The 22187-nt window shown below is 49.2% G+C and overlaps 2 protein-coding genes across 6 annotated transcripts in view; both read left to right on the top strand.

Moving 5' to 3' along the window:
• The window catches only part of CDC27 (cell division cycle 27), a 34965-nt gene extending 29958 nt beyond the window's left edge, over positions 1 to 5007 (top strand). For both annotated transcript variants that reach the window (XM_082070926.1, XM_082070925.1), the window contains exon 19: positions 2156 to 5007. In XM_082070926.1, coding sequence (XP_081927052.1) covers positions 2156 to 2238 — 83 coding nt within the window. In that variant the 3' untranslated portion in view covers positions 2239 to 5007. The remainder of the gene's footprint in view (positions 1 to 2155) is intronic.
• A 4801-nt stretch (positions 5008 to 9808) lies between these two features.
• Positions 9809 to 22187, top strand: part of KANSL1 (KAT8 regulatory NSL complex subunit 1) — a 71688-nt gene continuing 59309 nt past the window's right edge. For 2 of the 4 annotated variants that reach the window (XM_082070611.1, XM_082070608.1), the window contains exon 1: positions 15966 to 16212. The gene's annotated coding sequence lies outside the window, so the exon portion shown is untranslated. Of the gene's footprint in view, positions 9954 to 15965; positions 16213 to 21379; positions 21494 to 22187 lie in introns of those variants that run through there. The other 2 variants (XM_082070609.1, XM_082070610.1) reach the window with 2 other exon arrangements.

Raw genomic sequence — 22187 nt, 5'->3', positions numbered from 1 at the left:
GTAGTTGGGCTGATCTAGAACATAGGCTCACCAGGGCTGAGCACGATTCTGACAGGGAGATGGAGACAGAGCACTTGAACTGCTGAGGAGCAACGTCTAAGAAAAAAAAAACACAAAACACCACCACTTCAACAAGTGACAAAATATAAATAAAATAAAATAAAACAGAGTGAGGATGTGTGTAAGCAATTTGGTCTCCCTGGCTGTGCAGATGAACTACAGAAGAGTTTCAGAGTTTCAGCTGAACAACTCTCTTAGGACATATGAGACAAGCTGAAGTAAATTAAGGTAGTACTGGGGGTGGGAGCAGAACTGGTTTTAGTTTATCAGCTAGTGTAAGCCGTTTTGTGCATTAAACTGCCTAGCGTGGGACTGGCTGTGTCTGTTGTACAGAAACCTGTAAATTGTTTGCGTTAAAGCATTCAAAGGCATCTGTGTTTCTCCACATGAAACAACATGGGTATTTGGGAATTTACAATGAATATGCTAAAATGTACTATGGAAAACAGACTCAAATTATATGTTCCTGTATGTGAAGACTAACCATCCTTAGATATTTGACTTTTGTTCTAGTTTTAACAAGTGTAGAAGTTAAATATTTAAGGGTAGCCTTTTGCTACCTACACGTGTATCTTGTATGCTGTGCACAGCATGCTGTTGTTATTCAAGTAGCAGTAGGAATCTACTTTTCCTGGAAGCTCTAGGCCTGAGTAAATCTTCAGCATCAGAAATGTCTGTCTGCATTTACTCAAAGGAGTTCTTGCCACATCTCTTATGCAGTATTCTTTGTCGTGGCACAGGGATTAAGTAGAGGCTGCCTAACACTACTAATTAAATGTTATTTGATTGTAAATTAAGTGGTCATGATGCAGAAATGGAGTGGGTAACTAATGTGGGCACTTCAGGGAGCTGATGCTGTCTGAAGGAGTGGGAAGGCTAAACTGCTCCTAAGGCAATTTTCGAATCCTCCATACTAATCCCTACCTAGCTAGGTGTCAGAATTCAGATTTTAACAGAAGGTGGGGCCGGTACTGTTTAACGTCTTCATCAATGACACAGTGGATCGAGTGCACCCTCAGCAAGTCTGGGGATGACACTGCTGAGGGATGGGAACCATCCAGAGGGACCTGGACAAGCTCAAGAAGTGGGTCCATGAGAACCTTATGAGGTTCAACAAGGCCAAGCGCAAGGTCCTGCACCTGGGTCAGGGCAACCCCTGGTGTCAATACAGGCTGCAGAGGAAAGGATGAAGAGCAGCCCTGCAGAGGAGGACCTGCGGGTACTGGAAGGCTGGACGTAAGCTGGCCATGTGCCGATTGTATCTTGGGCTGCATCAAAGGGAGCCTGGGCAGCAGGTGGAGGGAGGGGATTGTTCCCTCTGCCCCGCTCTGGCGAGACCCCCTGCAGTGCTGGTCCAGCTCTGGGTCCTCAGCAGAGGACACACATGGACCTGCTGGAGAGGGGCCAGAGGAGCCAGAGAAATGATCCAAGGCTGGAACAGCTCTGCTGGGGACAGGCTGAGAGAGCTCGGCTGTTCAGCTGGAGAAGAGAAGCTCCGGGGACACCTTAGTGTGGCCTTTCTGTACTTAAAAGGGGCCGAGAAGAAAGATGGAGACAGACTTTTCAGCAGGGCCTGTTGTGACAGGACAAGGGGTGATGGTTTGAAACTAAAGGAGGGAGATTCAGGCTGGACATGAGGAAGGAATTGTTGGCCCTGAGGGTGGTGAGAGCCTGGCCCAGGTTGGCCAGAGAGGTGGTGGATGAACCATCGCTGGAGACATCCCAGGCCAGGCTGGACGGGGCTCTGAGCACCCTGAGCCAGTGAAGATGTCCCTGCTCATGGCAGGGGGGGCACTGGGGAGCTGGGGACGGCCTTTAAACCCAAACCATTCTCTGATTCTGTGGCTAAAGTGACATGTTAATATGTACTTTGTATTAATTCCTTTCTAAATACCTTTATTTAGACTCCATTAAGCTGACAGGGGTCAGCCATAAGGAAAAAAGGAAAAAGCCATATGGCTTTAAAGCATTCTGAGAGGAAGCTCCGACCCATTACCACTGTGCTTTCAACACGCTGGAGTTGATTGGGTGGGCAGTGGTTGTAGAGAAGCAGCCCAGTAATGTTTGACTAGTTTCTATTTCTTTTTCTTCCCAGTTGGCACAGATGAATCCCAAGAGAGCAGCATGACGGATGCAGATGACACACAGCTCCACGCAGTTGAAAGTGATGAATTTTAACCTCCAAAAGCCGGTGTCTGAGCTTGAGTGTGTGTCTGGTACTGTTCTGTTCTCCCCTTCTTTCGCATCCTGGGTCTTCACATCACTGAGCCAGCATTGTCATTATTCTCCACTGACACCATGAGAACACTGCTCAGACTTAAACTGTACACAGAATTAATGGCAGTGCAATATTCAGCTGCTACTGGTCTGGCTAGTTGGCTCGTATGCATTTATGAAAGTGAGGAGAAAATGGTATTTTTGGACTCAGCTTTGCTGGAAAAATATCATGGAAGAAAGACTTGTGGTTTGCTGTAACGAAGCTGGTAGATGTGGGGATAGTACTAATGAAGCAGTGTCTTGTTCTTTTTCCAGAAATGTGTCTTAGTTTGGTTCTTTCTTGGTAAGCAGAGTGCTGAACCTCATTTCCAAGTTCTTCAAGGACAGTGTTGACAAATTCAGGCTGTTAAAGACTTTCGCATATTGTATCGTAACCTAAATGCCAGGGAATGTAAATGACCTTAAAGCTGCAGTGTCTCCAGTGAACAAACACGATGCGCGTGCTCGGGACTGGGAGTGTGTCAGACAACGTAAAGTGTCCGTGTCCCTGCTCAAGAGTGCAGACTTGCAGGAGTGGAAACGTAGCAGGAGAATCACATTGCAGAATCAAAGCTTTTGTGAAATGCTTTCATATTCTAACCAAGGATTAATTTATTCACCTAGTTTCTGAAAGGTCAGTGTTTACTTTGTACTTCAAAGAAACAAGTCAAACGCCATGCTTCATTTTTCATATACCCCTTGACTTATTCTTCCCCTTTTAAGAATAAAAATTAATAAAGGGCAAAATCAAGAGAGAGATGTAGATACAGCTGTAGTGTGAAAACATCAGACCCTTAATCCAGAATGACTGTGTGTTTCTAAGCAGATAAACTGGGAAGACCGTGGAAGCCTTAATGCAATCAGAACCTTACAGTCAAATGCATCAAATAACTGTCTAAGATTAGTATCCTTTTTTAAAGCTGTTTTGTAAAGTGTGGCCCAAGCAGGATGCAAAAAGGTGCAATTATCTGTTTTGTTTTTTTTTTTTTTTATGTGGTTAAGATTTTCACTCTAGGACTATTTTCCTCTTCTACAGAGGCTGCCTCTATGAACAGCAAGCTACGCCACGTTAAGTCCAGAATTATCTTTCTCTGTAGCAACAACTGGTGCCCTTTATGAAGTGATGATAAAGAAAATGTATGATATAAGCAGTTTTAAAGAGCAATTTATGAATAATAAATTGGGAATGATATGAATTTCATAGCAACAGATGTGATCAGTCTTAATGTTTGGGTATAGGGTTTTTGGTGTTGGTTTGGTTTTAATGTATTGGGTTTTAAGGGTCTTTTAGTTATGTTGAGAACTTTGATTTTTTTGTTTTGTTTTTAACTCTGTCCTTGTTTACACTCGGCACATCTTTCTGTCACAGCTCCTCTCTGGTCACGAGCCACACAGACACTGTTGTAATTTGAAAACTAATCCTCAAGTGCTGAGCAAAAGTCTCGTTCTCTGGGGGTTTTTCGCTTGGTTTGGTTTGGTGTTGTTTTTTGGTTTTTGGTTTTTTTTTAGAAGTCAGAGGGAGGATGAGCAGTGAAAAATAGGCTTAAACTCCCCTAATAGTGTGAAAAGGAAACTCTAAAATCTGAGGAATGATAATATATTAAAGGAGCTTTGTGCCTCTGTCACGTCGTTCTGATCAGCTTGTGTCTGGAAGTTCTTGAATTGACTGGAAAATCATGAGGTGTTTCAGCTGCCCTCAGCGCGCCGAACCCCGCGCGGCGTGTTGCGGCGACAGATACTCCGGGGTGATTCCGCACCGAGGGACACGTGGGGCTCAGGTTCCCCAGAGCTGACCTGACCCACAGCCAAGCTCGTGCTGGGTGTCCCGTGTCTGTCTCTCCCATGTGTGTCCGTCCCTGTGGGGAGGAATTTCTCAGCAGCACCTCAGCACAAGATCTGGAGGCAGCGCTTGTGTGAATGCCACCAATTAACTTGTTAATTGGCTTCCTTTTGGTTCCCAAAGTATTTTTTAAGCAAAAAGCACGAGTAAGCAGGTGCTACTCTCAACACTTTTCCATAGCAAATGCTGTTGTTTAAATGGGGACCAGAGATCTAGGAAATTAGGTGCCTTTTTCCCTTTCCTTTTGTTCTCTAAAAATCGTGAACAATTGTAATAAAATTTTCAACACCTTGCAAGGAGCTCTTAATTCAGCTGGGATGTTAGAAGGATATTCGTGCTACCTGCAGGATTTATCACTTAAAACTGTCCCTTGCTTTATATGTACATTATACCTTAAAGTGATTTTTCTTCCCCCCCACCTCCCCAAGAATGTCAAGTAACATTTAGACCATGCTGCTATTTTACCTTCTAAATACATACACAAAATTAGTATTTAATTGATAAAAAGTTGCTCTCTTTGAAGAGGGACAGTTAGAAGGACGGTGAGCGTGAAGGTACTGTGGCAGCCAGGTTCAAGCAAGAGTGTTCACTGAAAGAATTAGGGAACTGTCATTTCTTAAAACAAAACTATGAAAAAATGGAAAGTGTGGGTATGGTGTGTACTATTTGCATTGAAACAATGTAATTTGTCTTTTTCCTCTTTCTTTTTTTTTGGGGGGGGAGGGGCTTTTCCCGACTTTTTATTTCAAAAATTGTACAGTCTTAGGAAAAAAGTCTTTTCTGTTAATATATTTGTGATTCATTAAAGGATGTGGAAAATCCAAATAAACTACTTTTAAAAGCAGACTTATCCCCAAGTCATTGGGGTCAGTGGTGGGATTCATCCTTCAGGAGGTGGGCAGGAGGTTTGTGGGCACACCTGGGGGCATGTGGGGCTGGTTTCTGTCCTGCGTCCATCTGTCTGTCCTGGTGTCACCTGTGAATCTGCCACAGGCTGCAAGTCCATTTCTTTGGGCCAGGTTTTTGGGTGAGGTATGGGGTGTGAGTTTTCCACAAGTATTTCTGTTCATCATCAGCTAACATCCTGCAGCTCAACAGGAGATTCAATAAGCTCCCAGGTGTGGAACAGATTATACATATATATATATATATACACATGATTTTTATTCTGCTTTCCATAGCAGCTCATAACATTGAGGCTGCAGCTGCTGTTGGCTCAGCAGGGAGGTGGTTACAGATGTTGCTGTACTTCAGACCTGGAGGAACGGCTTGCCAGGAAGGCTGAGGCTTGTGGCTGTGTAGGAGTTTCTCTTGCTACAGGTACAGTAATCTTGGATTAAAACTTCTAATGTTCATTTTCATCCACTGTATTGGCCTAATCCAGTAATTTTTTGAGAGCCGCGTTTGACTGTAAAAGTGACATTGAATTTAACCCTTTCCTAGACCTAATTGCCTCATCCTTCTTTTTTCCCTTGTTTCTTTTAACCCTGGACTTTTATGACTCGGTGTAAAAATGCAGTCCCACAGTTAAATTCTCTGTAGTTCCTGCCCTCCTTTGCACATGGCAGCAGGAGACAAGTTATTCTTTCTGTGACTCAGTTGCAGTGTCTTTGTGTTGGCTCAAGTACGGGTGATTTAGGCTTTCTAGTGGTGAAACGGAGCTTTGTTAATGGTAGGTTGAGCTTTAGGTGTCTCCAGAGAAAGGCAAAGCATTAATGAAATCTGACTTGTAAGCTGCAATACTTCATTCTGTGTCTGAATCGCAGCAGTGCAGCCAACACCAGGAGTTATTCATATCTCAGGATTTCCAGCTTAGGAATATTTTTGGCATGTTGGTCTTTACAAACACTTGGTCTTTATAAACACCTACAGCTTCTTACTTGTACATCACGCTTCGTTCTGTTCTTCATCAGTAACTTTGATGCTACATCATCTCTGTATTTTCTGTCCCTCAGTTACAGTCAGTGACTCTATTTGAGTCAGGCCTGGTTCAGGAGCAGGCGCTGGTTCATTTTTTTAAATGGAACAGGAGAGCAGGGTTTCTAAGGCAGGAACCCCTGTACTCCTGATCCTCAGAGAAACAAGGTTTAAAATCACAATAACATGGAGAATTACTTCCTCTGCTGCTTTCACCCCTCTGCTTTTCAAATCAGTATTTGTGGAGCACCTGGTTTCTCGGTCAGTTTGGATCCTGGGAGATGTTCCTTGCTGTGAAATCCTGCAGTGGTGGAAACAAGGACAGGAGGGGACCTGGTCCCTTGCCCAAGGTGGCAGTACTGGATCCACACAGCAAACGTCTCCGCAGCCTCTGTGTCTACGCCTGCAGCTGGGCAGGGTCATGGAGCAAAGTCACAGACCAGGAACAGCCTTTGGAGGTGGAAATGGGACAGGTGAGGAAAGGGTGAAGGAGGCTGAGGAGCAACAGAGATGCGAGGTGGATGAGAAACGGTGGAGCAGGTGTGGCAGGATGACGTGTGCAAGACCTGGGCTGGTTGACCATCCCCTCTCCAGAGTCAGCTCTCGTGTTCACCTGGGACTGGGCCTGTTTGAGGCTTTTTGGGGTTTCTCAGCACTTCAGCAGATGTGATGCCGTGCCCTGTGCCTCTTCAGCCTCACAGCACACGCAAACCTGGGCACTGATGGCTTCAGTATCTGCTGGTGTCCAGGCGTCTAATCCGTGGCTCTGGCTGCATTCCTGGTCCATCCATCAGGGGGTTTGGGGTCCAGCCCCCCACCTTCATGTGATGCTCTGACCCATTCTCATCTGGAACCTGCTGTCCTGGTCCAGACTATTTTCTTGAGCCTCAATGATGGGAAGGATTTAAAATATCCTGATGGTACCTGTAAGGGAAGCATCAGAAATGTTTCCCAGGTCCACACATTTTCAAGGGTAAATTCCATGAAAAGCACCCCAGAAAACCATGTCCAGGAAAGAGTCACAAGTTCCTTTCTGACAATCTCTACATTCAGACATTTTATTGGTAAAAAAATCTCCTGTTTCAAAATGCAGGAGTTCATGTTCTCATATTTACAGAACAACAGAAATGCTTTGTTGTTGGGACATTTGGAAAGGGAGCTTAAGAAGACAAGAGGATTACTTTGCTACTTTCTGCCTCTTGGTTTCTCCTGTGTCTTAACAGATTTAGAAAAGGCACTTTCTGGCAGGTATTTCTCAGCCCCATTGTGCCGGGTGAGTGGCACATCTACCGCACCTGCTTTTAAGGCAACCTGCTGCGTCGCTGGCAGTTGCCTGCAGAATACAGTCATATTCTGGATTTTCCTGGATAACCAGGAAAAACAGTCTGGCTGCAACCACCATATGGAAACCACCTTCCCCAGGGAAGGACAGGCAGAGGACGGTGTCTGTACATGAGATCGTTAATGCTGCTGCTCTGTGTAGGGCATCTATGAGCTTTTATTTAAAAATAGAGGAGTTTGGCTACTACATTGAGTAGGGCCAGAAGTTCCCCCTGCATCCTCCTGTACCAGAAGTGGTGGTGAAAAATTCATGTTGGTCCTTAAAATTGAAGATACTTGCTGAAGTGGAAAAGACAGCTTGTATCCAATCATGTGCACGTGGTAATCCTCTGACAGAGAAGGGAGTCTCCTGCCTCTGCAAGGCAGATCCATTACCAATGTTCAGCTAATCCTGCATAAAGTCTTCGGGGTATAGTGATGTCCCTCCCTCCATCAGCACCATCTGGTGGTTGGACGTACCTGGACTTCAGGAAGGTGCTGGGGCAAGAAACCACTGCTAAAACCCATCACAGATTGGTTTGCCCGAGGAGCCAGAAATGGGACTTTCTTACTTTGATGCAACCAGCAGAACTCAGCTTTGCTCAGACATTGGAGATATTTTATGATGGTGCAAAACATCCTGGGAATTCCTGGGCAGAGTAGGGCACTGAGGACCAGGATGTTGTCCCTGATATTGGCGCTGCTGTTGGTGTGGCTGGAGCGTCTCAAACATCCTCTCTGCTGTCACAAAGGGAAACAGGGACTCTTGTCACACAGAAGGGCCATGAGCGAAAAGTGACAGAGCTCGTCTCATCCTTGGCCTGTGGGACAAGGAGTCATGCCTCTTATTTGAATTAAACCCAGCCCATCACTGGGATAAAAGCTAAAAGACAGGGAAAAAAAAGAAAAAAAAAAGGCAGCAGTGGAAGCACCTGAGTGAAGACCACAGCTGTTGTATCTCCCCGCAAAAGCAAGCAGGAGGAGAAGCCAGCGGAAGGGTTTTCCTTATCTGGGAGAAGTTTACACTGAAGATCACCCTGAGTTCAGCAGCAAGTGTCTCACGGGGCACCCGGTGGAGCTGCTGCTGGTCACATCAGCTGGTGGAGCGCGGGGGACACAACGCAGCTCAGGGCCAGCCTGGGCATGGCCACAGGTGGTGGAACACAGGGCAGCAATGCCAGACCCCCTGCAGCCCTGGTGTCACCTGTGGGACATGCACCTGGTGTCACTCGTGGATCGGGAGCCTGTGTCACCGATGGAACACAAGCCTGATGTCATTCATGGGACACAGGCCCAGTGTCACCTGTGTGGCAGGCATGCCTCCACACCCGTGGATGTGGGCCTGTGTCCCCCGTGGATCAGGAATGGCCTGTGGCCCGCGGGACGCCTCGCGTCCTCCGTGGGCACGATCCGGTGTCACCTGCGGGGCAGACGTGCCCCGTCGCCCGCCGGACGCCCCTCCTCACCCCCGAGCCACCCCCGCGGCGGGGCCGCCGCCGACCCCCGGCCGTCGGTCCCGCGGCCCGGGCGGACCAGTGGCTGCCCCGGGAGACGGCCCAACGCCCGGGTCCTCCCGACCGGGCCCCTGCCTCCGGGGGGGCGGCCCGGGGGGTGGGGAGCGCCGGGCGGGGGTTGTCCCAGGGACGCGGAGCGGGGGGATGGGGGGGGTCCCGGGCAGGGGGCGAGCCGCGGCACCGCATCAATCACCGCCCGCCCCGCCCCGCCCGGCCTGACTGACGTGTCGGCGGCCAATAGGGCGAGCCCATGCCCCGCGTTCAGCCAATGGGGACGGGGGAGGGCGGAAGGTGCCCACTTCAAGGCTGGTTGAGCGGCGCAGGTAGGTGTGGGGTGCGGTGCTGTCCGTGCGGGGCCGCTCAGGGGGTCCGCAGCGGGGCCGGGGGTCTGTCCGGGGCGCTTCGCTCGCGGGTAGCGCCAGGCCGAGTCGCGCGCTGCCTCTCCCCGCCGTCGTCCCGCAACTTGGCTGCGGGGGCCGGGCCGCGGCGGGGCTGGGGGGGGAGCGGCTCCTCCCGCGGTCGCCCGGGCAAGTTGGCGGCCGGGGCTCGGCGCAGGGGGGGCGGCCCGACCGCAGGGCCCGGGGCGCCAGGGAGAGCTCCGCCCCGCCGCGCTGCTCGGGGGGGGCGGGCCGGCTCCGTGCGGAGCGGGGACCCCCCCCACCCCTCCCGCCCCTGGCCTCCATTTTAGCCTGGGGAAGCGAGGCCGGGCCTGGAGGGGCTTCTAGAAGGATCCGGGGGTGGGAGCCCCCCGCGCCCCCGGCCTGCGGGCGCTACCGGGCCCTGTCCCCGTCGGCCGGCCCGGGGCGGGATGGAGGTAACGGGGGGTCTGGAAGAGCCGGGCTCGTGTGGGCTCTGCCCCCTCTCTGCTGACAGCCCTTTTTTTTTATCCCCAGGCCCCAGATTTTTTCACCTCAAATAAATCAATAAGAAACTTCTGGACCTCCCAGGCGTCGGCGGAGGCTGGAAGGATCCAGAGGCCGTGCCCCCCGTGCTGACTGCCTGGACCGCAGGTGGCAAGGATGGGCCTGGCCAAGATGCCCAGTGAGGTACGGCCTCCCGGTCTTCCCCTTCCCCCCCCGGCGAGGCCAAGCGCTGGGTCTTGGCTGCGCTGGCCAGGTCAGACACGTGGAGCTGCGTTTGCAGGCAGCGTTTTAGTTTCTGACGGTGCGGGATGAATCTGGAGCCATGCACGTAGTTTCTTGATTAATGTGTAACTTTAAAATGGAGGTTTGGGAATACAGCTGAAAATGTGGATTCTCATCCCATGTGTGTACAGGGTGTTTCCAAAACCATTCCCTTGCCCGTATGTAGTGAAGGGATGTGTAGCCTCCCCTTGAGAGCGTGTGTTATGTATTTCCTGGTATTGCTTGTCCTTGTGTGCAACAGTATCGAGGCATCAAGGTGTGATGCCCAGAAAAGGAACGATCTACTTTTTTTTTTTTTTTTTACCTTATTGCTTGTGTTCTTAAACCACATCAACCAGATCCTTTTTACTTGCTCATGTAATCTGGCTTATGTATGCATTTATAAGATTTAGAGAGTTTTGCGTGTGCCTGCCAGGATGGTTGTAGCTTTGTCCCATGAAAACTTAAAGTGTAAACCTGGGTTTTCATGCTCACATTTCCATGCCTTGGCTTCCTTCCCTGTGTGTAAAGTGGCCTTAGTGATTCTGGGTCTGGAGTGGAAGGCAGCAAGGGTTTGCTAATGCTTATTTTGAAAAGTCATCTCATCTTGCTAATGTTATTACAGGTTAAGAATTGTATCCTAAACACTTGGGTACAGCAATCAAGTTCTGTGAAGGTAAATAAAACCTAAAGGGAAGTGCTGAATAAAAGGATATTTCCCTCTTTTTATAAATCTACAAGGCAAAGCAGCCTGACTTTATGCCAATTATGTAGGCTGAATTTGGACAAATTCCCTTGTAATGGGAAAACTGAAAATCTTTACTGAGTCCTTTCACGCTGACCTTGGACAAATCTGCTCTGGTATCTGATCTCCAGTTGGCTAACACAACAGTAAAGGCTCTTATTCTGCATATACATAGTAACAGTAAGTTGTTGTGTAGGTTTCAAAAAGGAATTAACGCTCCCTATTACAGATGTTGGGGGTTATCACTAAATTTCTTGGAAGTCTGTGTTCTAACAACTCCTGCTGAAAGTGGCAGGAAGTCAGCAGGTAATTTATCTGGAAACTGGTCCTTGTTTCCAGAGTGCCAGAGGCTGTTGTGTTGGCTAAATGGGGGTTTAGTATATGGCTGTGTGGAGCTTGACACCCCTATGGATACTGGCGTGGCCCTTGGGTCTTGTCCGCTGGTGCGGATGCCAACTAATGAAGGTCTACAGCAGTCTGTGGTGGTATTGCTCTAACAAAATGTTCTGATGTAAAATGTAAGCTCATTAGCCTTGTGCTTCAGTCTGGAAAACCTGGAGGGGTAAAAGAGTAAAATTTAAGTGTTTAAGCCATTGTGAAATGGAGAGACGGTGTCACTGCCTGGCCGCTGGAGAGAGAACTGTTGCTTTGCACTTGCCAGGAAGCTGAAGGCACCTGCGTTCTCCAGCGGAGAGGGTCAGGGATGGGTATGGGGGAGGATAACGCTGCGTCCTTTCTGCTTCCCGTGGGCCGGCAGGAGCTGTGCTGTGGCAGCGGGTCACACCTGAGTCTGCTGAGGAGGATGTGTCGGGCTGTCGCATCTGCTCAGCATTTACATGTAGGGGTGTTTGCTTCTCGTGGCAAGGATCTAGTTGGACCGTGTTCTTCTGAATGTATGAGTGTGTCATCTCTTCCCGTGCCAATTGCTTTAAGCCTCTGATTAATATGTATTTGAGTGCTTTTATATACTGTATGCTGACTTGGACTCAAACTCCAGTGCCTAGTATTATTCTGACAGCTTGCAATGCTTTTTCATCATAGAAGTGGGCAACTCTGTTATTGCCCTTAAGTTTTATAAAGCTCTTTACCTGCAGCTTCTTAGAGGGGACGGAGGGTTTCTCAGAGCAGAGGAGCAGGAGGGTCGGCCTAGTCCTTCTCATCTAATGGGTGCAATAAGAAAATTGGCAGAGTCTGCTGCTCTGGAGCCCTCTGTGCTCTGGTGGGGCCACAGAAATGGAGGACTCACCGCCTTTCTACTCTCGCCGCCACTTCCCCGCAGTTGTCTGCACGCTGGTTCTCCTGCACTAGGCTTGTCATAGGAAGTGTTGCTAATAAGGATAGCATGTAGGGACTCGGCTTTTTCCGCCTATGATGTTTGATGTCTGCCCGTGTTGCTGAGGGTTTGAAGGCAGGTGAATTTGGCCAGGACTGAGGAATTTGTGTGAAGTCCTGGAAGCTGGGGCTCAGAGACTTGCAGATTGTGTTCTCTCTGGAACAGAAGCTCTCAGAGCAGAGCTCTGATTTCAAGGTGCTAGGTGACTCTTGAGCATGACCACAGTAAATAATCTCTTATCCTGGTTATTGGCTATGGTTTGATCTGGTTAAACTGCTGCTTTGGTTTGGGATTAAACTGAACTATAAGCAGCTACCAATAGAGCAGTAATTTTTTTTTTTTTTTCTGGAGTTGGGAAATCCAAGCAGCAATAGAATTGTTCCAAGTGCCACACAGCAGAAACAGAAACTGATTCTACTGACAGTGAATCTGAGAAAAGCTATGTGAAAAAGAAGCCTATGATGTTAGTTAACAGACAGTGGCTCTTAAAACCGGTGTTCATCTTGCCTGTGGCAGAGGCTTTTGCATCCCAGAGTCAGCAGCGGCGGGAGTCTTGGGAGGTCTCAGGTTTGCTGTCGACTCGTGAGAGGGAGCATGAGGTGCAGGATTTGGTGCAAGTTGAATCTGAAGATGTTCTGTGTGCCTTAGGCATGACTTGTGAATAAAGTACATCAAGATTTTCCAGCTGGAGGATGGAGGAGAGGTTGAGTTGCGCAGCAGGTATAAATCTGGTCTCCCTCTCAGCCCCGTGCTGCTGGTAGCATAACCGTGCTTGTTACCAGTTGCCGGGTTCCTAATTCCTGTAACTTTTCTTTATGTGAAAACTGGTTAATTTATTTTTTTTTGTCAGACAGTGGAACTGAACGTCACTGGTAGCAGTGGAAACACAAGTGTGAAATGTCTATGCTGTAACTATATAAAACCCATGAGGTGTTTTTCAGAGCTGAGATTTGAAAGGGTTTTCCCCTAAAACTCAATTAGCATATGTCTCATGGTTTTTATAAGACATGGGCTTTTACATAGTTAGTGTAGGATCACATTTCCCTCTCTTCTCCTTCCCCTTTTTTCTTTTTTTGCCTCCTCTTTTCCCATGATATAACTACCTATAACCTGAAATGGAAGCAGCGCAACTTTTTAAAAGTGTGCCATCACCTGACTTATTCTGCTATTCATGGGTGTCTAATTTTACCGCTTCCATCATTAAATGTCTGGGAACATATAGTGTGCTCTGCACAAAGCATACTGATTTCCCAAAAGACGCATTGCCTTAATTCCTGCCATCATGGTGGATCTTAAGCAAATACCCAAGAAAACTGATAGCATCTGAGGTTTATTCTTGTACCTCTTGTGCAGCTTCATACATGTGTTTTGGATGGATCTAAGCCAACATGATAATATTGTTGGCAATTCATGGGGACCTACATGATGCAGGGTTATAACTAAATGTAGATTTGGGTGCTTTACCCTCTGCAAGTTGATAAAACCTGGCTACTGTCCCCCGGCTAGACTAACAGCCTAAAAATTCAGGGTGCTTTACTGTGAGTATTCAGCTTGCTGTTCTTCTTTGGAAAGTGCTTCACTGTATTCCTCACACTGGTACAAATAGAAGTTCCCACGAGGACTTTGGGAAGTTGGGCCCTTCTGTACAACGTGGAGGAAAAAAAAAAGTCATAGGTATTTGCGATGCTGTACGGTCTTGTGTCCTGGCTTCCTGAAGAGCTGCCCAAGTGTGGTAGGGAGGGATGGATCAGGGGAAAGCACGAAGCTGCTGTAGGATTTCATGATGCAGCCATCTTTCAGAAACGGTGTTTCTGTTACCCTTAAGAATAGAATATATTCTCCCTGTGACCTGGTTCCGTGCTGGATGTGGGGTTGCTGATAACACTGTCGTGACGTCCTTTTTGGCACTATTGCATCATTGACTTAAAGCCCTGTTCAAGGTCCTTAGACCTTTTTTCTCTCTCCAAGGTACTGCATGAAATTGCTGCAGCTGGGTACCTGGTGTTCACAGGTGGCCTTCAAGGTGGCCCTTGAAAAGAATAATGCAATGTGTTGCCCGTGGATTTCCTGATCCCAAAACCAGCTGGAATCACAATTCCGTGGCAAGATCTGTTAAGTGCTATGTTGTATTTTAAAGAGCAAGTAGTATCACATGCTTTTTCAGGGAGGGGAGCATTGTTTGTCTGCTTTTGTGGTGGTAGGATTTGAAGCAAGAGGAGGAAGAAAAGCTTGCCTGCATGTGCTACATAATCCAGATCAGGGTTGCTCATACTGACTATGGAAATTGTATCATAGGTTTTACCTCATTCTGCAGTCGAGACAGTACAACTGTTATTTTTTGCTCTAAAGCCAGGTCCCTAGGGCAAAGACTCCTCTCTCATGGTGTATCACAGCATGCACTGCTGTAGCTTTTTGCCTTTGCAGACAAATAATGGTATAAAGTGCTTTTTTATTGGCATAACTGCATTCCCACTGTAGAGGCAGCATAGCTATAGCGAGGGGAAAGTAGCCTGCTGTCTGCAATAGATATCAAATCAAAATTGACACGCAGGCTGGCCTGAGCAGGGAGAGTGCTTTTGCCTGGCAGTGATACTGAGCGGCTTTGTCTCAACCGGGACGTCACGCTGAACGTGCACCCCTTGGCTCCAGTGCACGGGGATCGATCGGCCTCACCCTCACGCAAGTGGCAAAACTGAAGGTCAAAGAGGTGAAATAGCTGCTGCAGTCGCAGACTTTTTTCTTTCCCCCTCTGCTGCCTCTCAGCATGTTCTGCGCATGGAGCGAGATAGAATCTGTCACAGGGGTGGGAAAGCGCCCTTATGGTGTGGTCTGAGAAAGCCTGTTCTGCTGGGGTGCAGATCGCGCTCCTGAGGCTGCCGGCGCAGGGTCTCTTGCGGCGGTTGCTGCGGAGCTGTTGGTGCTGGTGGCAGCGGGAGCACAGGAGCCATCGGGGCTGATGCGCCAGGAGGCCGTGCGGCCAGGGCTGCGTTTTGCAGTAATGCTTCTCAGAGCTGTGCTGGCTTTGGGTGTTTTGGGGTACTCTGGATTTAGGGACTTAAATGGGACTCTTGAGCAGAATTTTTGGGGGATAAAACTGGAGAGTCTGACAGAGGGAAGGTGAAATGAGCCAGTAAAAACCTCCTGGGACTTCAGGTGGAGATGGAAGAGGGAAATGTATTTTTTGTGGGGCTGCCACTTAGAACGCTGGAAGCTCTTCTGCAGGGATATCGAGAAGTATTGGTTCTGGGCGGGAAACAACAGCAGGGAAAGGTTCCGGGCGGGACGGCGGCACGTGGCGGGAGGCGTGTGCGGGGGACTACACCTCCCGGCGTGCCCCGCGCGGTGCTGCGGAGCCCCGCCCTTCAGCGGGGCCGGATGCGCCTGCGCGCTGCGGGCGGGCGCCCCCTGGCGGGCGGCGGTAGGGAAGCAGCCGCCCACAGCGGCGTACGCGGCGGCCGGACAATAGGCGACGAGTCCGCCCCGCCCCTGTGCTCCCCCACCCGGCGGCGGGCGCCCCTCCCGCACTGCAGCTGCTCCGCGCGGCGGGAGCTCGGCGGGGCCCCCTGGCTGCGGGCGGGCGGCGGACGCGGTGCGCGCGGCAGCCAGTGGGGGCGCTGCGGCGTCCCCCTCCTCCTTCCCCCCCCCTCCGGTGCATTCTCCGGCTGACGGGAGGGGGAGGGCAGAGAAGGAGCCCGGCCGCCATTTTCCGAGCCGCGCCGCCGCCGCGCTCGCCCGGAGCGGGGGGGAGCGGGGGGAGAAGAAAAGCGCCGCAGCGCCCGCTCCGCCGCTCGCCGGGCCCGCCCCGCCGCCGCCCAGCGCTCCGAGCCGGGGGTGGGGGGGCCGCTTCCCCCCCCCCCCGCCCGCCCCAGCCCGGACTGCGGTCGCCGCTCTGCGCCCGCCGAGGGAGACGGGCGAGCCCATCCCCCCTGCCGCCGGGGCGGGCCCGAGCGGGCGGGGGGGGCCGCCGGGGCTGCGGCCGGGGCTGGCGGCGCCCGCCCCGGTTGCGGCGCCGCGGCTGCTCCTCGGCCGGGGCTTGTTTGCAAACTGCGCCCATTTTGTGGGGGGCCGAGCCCGCCCGGACCGCGCTCGCCGCTCGTCACGTGGTAGGTGCTGCTCGCCCCGCGCCGCTCCGCGCCCCGCGCCTCCCCAGCCGCCCCTTTGTTAGCGCCGCCGCGCCCCGCCGGGCCCCGCTGCGGGGCGGCCGCCGCGCCCCAACTTCTCCGCCCGGCGGGAGGTGGCTCCCCCGCACCCTTTCCCCCCTCCTTCGGTGCTGGGGAAAGTGCGGGGGTCGTGGCGGGGAACCGGGGACGGGCTGACCCTTCGGCCCGTTTTCCCCCCACCGCCGCCCCCGGTGCTGCGGCTGACTCGGGCGGGGTGGGGGGAATGGCGCCACTTTAAATTGAAATCTCCGCCCTGCTGGTGCCCGGGTGGGCGGCGGGGTCCCGCCGAGCCGGGCCGGGGCCCGTCACGTGGGCGGCGGTACCGCGGCGGCAGAGCCCGGGCCCGCTCCCCGGGGAGGGCCCGCGGGGGGGTGTCACCCCTCCCGAACCTGTAGGGGGGCACACGCGAAGTTTTAAAAGTAAACAGAAAAAAAAAAATTGCATAACCTTAACGCGTGGACGGGAGCAGCTGCTCCGTCCCGGATCTGCCTGGGAAATGTTACCGTAGCGGTCTCCGGTAGTCCCGGCGGCTCCCGGCGCTGTCACCGGTGTCTGCGTGTGGGAACCGAGGATGTGTCACGGGGCGCTTTCCGCCTTCTCTGGGGGTATAGAAAATAACGTATTTTCTTCATGTGGGTTTAAGCTGCTAAACCATTTTCCTGTATTTATTTTCTTTTTTGTTTTGTTCTCCGAACCGGCCCTGCCGATCCGGAATTATTTTTCTCAAAACAAGCTGGAAGAGCACAGCTATCCCGAAATGCTTTCCGTGATCGGTACGTGTGTTTATTTCCATCACGGGATTAGCATCTTCCAGAAATTTGCCTCCTTTTGGCTATAAATCGGGGTCATGTAAAAGGAAGAATACAGCAGCCAATTTTTTTGGAAATTAGCCTTGTTTTCTACAAAAAAAGACCCACCCAGACCATTTTTACAAACCGAGGTGTCATCTCTCTGCTTGTTAAATTTGTGTACAGGTACTAGAGATTATATTGCCTGTTATGTAAAATGCACTTGAATGACAAACAGTAGTTTTCTATGTAACCAGTCAGGATATGTGAGGAACTGCAGGTTCTTTATTTGTTTTGACTGACCATTATATTTTGAACTGGTTTGGGCCATGTCTGTGTTCACAGTTACATCATGTCATGTGTTGTGTACAGTGTGATCTGTGCCTCTAAAAATAAGGTGAGGTAAAAGCCCGTTTCTCCAAGGTAGGAAAGTAGGAGAGCACTTCAGCCGTGGTCCCGCTGACAACGGGGATATAGAACGCTTGGGGGAAGCGGTTAAGATGTTACGTGTGTGTGACTAAACCTCTGCCATAGTTATGAATCCAAGGATCTGTTTTTATTAAAACGTTTTCTCTTTAAAACTGTATTTGTCCTTTTTATAGCCTTTGTTTTCATGGAGGAGCCTCTGATGCTCTTCCTCTGCTTTAGTGTAGTCCTCTTGAATTTTTATTCTGGAACAGGAGTGGTGCGGGTAGCAATGTTGTTCACTCTGATTATTTCTTTAATTGAGAAGCCAGCAGCCTTTTAAGTCAGTGAAGGAGAAGAAGCAGCGGAGTGGACGCAGGGGCTGTAAAGGCGAAGCTGGGAAAGCCCCGAGCTGCCCGTGGGACCAGGATCCCGCGGCAGCTCGGTTTTCCCTCCCAAGGTGTCTGTTGTCGGCCTGGCACGCACGAGATGGGCACGCACGAGATGGGCACGCAGAGATGGGCACGCAGAGATGGGCACGCACGAGATGGGCACGCACGAGATGGGCACGCAGAGATGGGCACGCACGAGATGGGCACGCAGAGATGGGCACGCAGAGATGGGCACGCAGAGATGGGCACGCACGAGATGGGCACGCACGAGATGGGCACGCAGAGATGGGCACGCACGAGATGGGCACGCACGAGATGGGCACGCAGAGATGGGCACGCACGAGATGGGCACGCACGAGATGGGCACGCAGAGATGGGCACGCAGAGATGGGCACGCAGAGATGGGCACGCACGAGATGGGCACGCACGAGATGGGCACGCAGAGATGGGCACGCACGAGATGGGCACGCACGAGATGGGCACGCACGAGATGGGCACGCAGAGATGGGCACGCAGAGATGGGCACGCAGAGATGGGGCAGGTGGTTTTTGGCGCAGGAGAAATTTTTTCTTCATTTTTTTTTTGTAGCTGCACTGCCAAGGTGGCACAGCTGTGTGGGGCTCGGTGGATTGATACGCTGCAGGAACAGTTAATTGTGGAACTTGCTTACGATACTGTTATAGCTGATTTGTAATGATTTAGCAATGAGGATAACTTGCGTTCCGTCTTCAGAGGTGATAAAGCAGGAGATGACCAGGCAGATGTGACTCTGTGTTTCTTTTATGCTCATTTCCCTCCCTTTCTTTTTCGCTTTATTTTTTTTTAATGCTGTATTTGAGTCTCATTTGCTCTCAAGAGATCAGACGGTAACTGGAGAACTGATGAAATTCTGACATCGCGCAAGTCCAGGGTGAAAACTGAGTAGTTCTGTGACCAAAGTCACTTCCTTTGGCCCTGTTTATAACTGTGTTTTGTGAAGGCGACAGCCATTATCTAATGAACACTCTGAACAAAGACTCTCTGGAGTTTTAGCACTCCACCCTTCTTCTGCTCAGGCAGCAAGTGGTGCGTGTCCTTAGGAACCTGAAAGACTTTTCCAGGGAGGATAAGACTTACTGTATAGCAAAGTAAAGATAAGGTCTGTGGACTTCTTAGATCCTACGGAGGCAGTGAAAGGGTGAAGCTTGGGGAGAGGTGGAGAAAGGGCGAGCAGCATGTGTTCTGGTTCGTGGGCCTCCCCCCACTCCCCTTCCATCTGATTTTCCTTTTCTGGAAAATTATGTGTTTCTTGAACTGTTTTTTTGAGAGTAGGTCAGTATTATCTCTGCCCACGCTAATTTAACAGCACCTGATTTTGCATTTTGTTAGTTTGGTCTTTTACTGGACTGTGTAGGAAACAGGTGGGCCAACTTATGGTGAAATGGGAATGTAGTTCAGCAGAAGCGTCTCAGGCGGCTCACATACTGATTAGAGCAAATAATAGGTAAGTTCTGCACGTATGCCTCTGTTCAAAGTATTTATAATTTCATTAAAAAGAGCCTCAGCATTGGGCAGTCAGAATGGCAGGTGATCTGAGAAACACCATTTCCGTTGTGCATTTTATAAATACCATGTCCCTGCTCATAACTTCCAGGAATACAATGTCTATCTGGAATGAAAAGCAGCAAAGCTTTCAGCGGGAATCCTTCCCAGTTTTGTATATAGCCGTTTAGCTGGGTCTTCAAGGTCTCAGTTTTCTGTAACAAAACATTTAAATTGGAATAAAGGCTTTCTGTTTCTTCTCAGATGAGCAACAAGTTGTCATACTCAAATCAGCGAGAGTCCTAGTGATGCAGGACCTGAGTAAACATAATTCCATTAAATGTTGCACGTCCTCTTCGGCCTGAGTTCAGACCTGTGTTTTTGGAAGAGGACAGCTCGGATAAGTTGCTGTTCATGTTTCAAATAAAGTCAGAAAATAAGTGTGCGTCACCCCCCGTGAACCACTGTTAGCGGATGGCTGCCGAAGTATAATTCAGTTTAGAGAATGAGACAAACTGCGAAATGGGATACGCTAATAGCTGTGAAGACTCAATTCTGGAGGACAGAGTTTTCACGGCACAGTACCTGAATTTAATGATGAAACTCTGCTGCTTACCTAATAAAATGAGGAAAAAGGATTTAAAAAATCAAATCTGAAGAGAGGAAATGGTAGTAGCTCTCGGCCTGAACAGGCTGCATCCTCATCTGTTCATTCCTGCAAACCTAGTTGTTGCAGATTTGGCAAAAAGACAAGTGTTGAAGTTTAATAATATATGCTTCCGTATCAGGAGCTGCTTCAGGCCTCAGAGGCACTAGCATAAGGTGGATCTTAAAGCTGGAGAAGTCTTTATCAAACATTAGGAGTCCGGTCTCTGAAATCTTTATAACCTCCTGTTGAGGTCTGCAGTGACAGAGCTTACCACGGGAAGAGTTACCGTGAAGTTGCCTTACACTAAATGAGACACAGCAAACTGAGTTCAGGCTGTAGTTACGGCCCATAAAAAGGAACCTGTGATGTGTGGTTGAACATCACCTTCTGTTAAACGAGTACCTCTGTTCAGGAGTTTGTGCTCGCTTGTTTTCAGCTGGGTCGTGGCAGTCAGTGTGGCTGAGATCTGCAGTTAGCTGAGCAGATGTGTCCTGGAGAACTGTGTTAGGAACTCCATTCAAAACGAGGTCTTTAAACTTGACTGGAGACCAGTCTATCAGATTGGGCAGGGATCTAGTGATTGGAGACGCTTGATTCTGCTGCTTTCTATTCTGTTATTTCCTCTTGAGGACATAGCCAGTTAACGCAAGGCACTCTAAAAAGACTTCTTGTAGGGATAGTCTGTGCCATGTTTTAAAATAGGAGGTGTTAAAGTGGTGCAGTTTTGGGGGCAGGAAGGTTTAAAAGTTTTAGTAACAATCGTATGCTTTTGAACAAAGGTCTGTATGAGGTCCGACCACACCTAGTGAATGAAAAATGTGTCTTTACAGTTAAAAGGCAATTCTGTGTTTTGTTTGACTTGCTCCCTGAGTCCTGAGTTCAGGTTTTCATATTTCCTGGGCAACTTGCCCAGATTATGCAAAAGAAACACAAAATCTTTCTGATACTCGGCGGGGGGAGACCTGCATTTCACAATGACACTTTTTTTTCCTCTGTCAGGCTGCCTCTTTCTGCAAATGCCCCATTACTGTTTTTTAAACCACATTTATTTGTTTTTTACTGTAAACAACAACTTTGTTCTCAAGAGTAACTTAGCAGCAGTGGGTGTTTTTATCTGCAGCCACTTCATTTTCCAGGTGAAGGCATTCTTGCTTAAAATTCAACTTTCCAGACTTTTGATTGTGGGGATGACAGTTATCTTGCTTTGTGGCTTTTGTTTTTCCTTCCGACATCATATTGATAAAACCTTCTCTGCCATCAAATTATGCAATTGATTTGATTTGTTTGTATCCAATGAGAATTCCCAGGCTTAAGAGGCAATTCTTTTCAGGAAGGAGGCCTGGCGGCGCTGTTTGGAGAGCTGGCCAAAAGGTGTTCCCGCTTGTGCGGACCAGCAGTGCGAACCAGCAGGTTTTATTTAAATCTTGAGGGCTCCTGGTCGGAAAGAGAGACTGTAAAAGCAGAGATAGGTAATGTCTTTCTTACTGGCTCTGGTGCATAAGTACCGTTCACTGGCATGTTCTTAACATTCTTATTTTTCCCAGAGAGATTAGGTGCGAGTCTGCAGTGTTAGTATATGTGTAAGGTACTTGTGTATATATTGTAAAAATCTGTTGTTCTTCTATGTGTTCTTAACATATTAAAAAAAAAAGCTTGTTTATGTAGGTCATTATAAGTGTACGGTCTGCCAAACTGCATGTGATTGCTGGCTTATCAATAAGTTTATCATCCTGTACTTGCCTGTCATGTTTCCTTAATTAAAGCTTTGAGAGTTAGTTCTCATGTAAATCTCTCTCTGAATTGATAAACATCCACCTTAAAACCATAAAATGTTGAAAGGTGATAACAAAAGGCATCTAGAGCAGTAGCTTAGTAGGAGGATTTTCTTTTTCAAGTGAGTTTCCTAACACTTACCTAGAGGAAAAGGCAGTGTGAAAGTTTTGCTTCTGTTTTCTACTTCTGTTAATTTAACTAAAGTTGATGACCTACAAATTTATTCTAAAATACTCTTCAGCCTAGGTAAACTCATAAATGGCTGCAGTGCAGATATGTTCGTGAAGAATCATTGCATTGAGGACCAAGTGCAGGTTTTTCTGCTTTTTTTGCAATATGTGTATTTTCTAAGCTGTTCTCAGTATCTTGCAATGCTGTGGTGAAGAGCAC

The sequence above is a fragment of the Streptopelia decaocto genome, assembly GCF_964273445.1.
Source record: "Streptopelia decaocto genome assembly, chromosome: 22".
Classification (NCBI taxonomy): domain Eukaryota; kingdom Metazoa; phylum Chordata; class Aves; order Columbiformes; family Columbidae; genus Streptopelia; species Streptopelia decaocto.
Note: the sequence above shows the minus strand (reverse complement) of the source record. Positions and strands in the feature narration are given on the sequence as shown.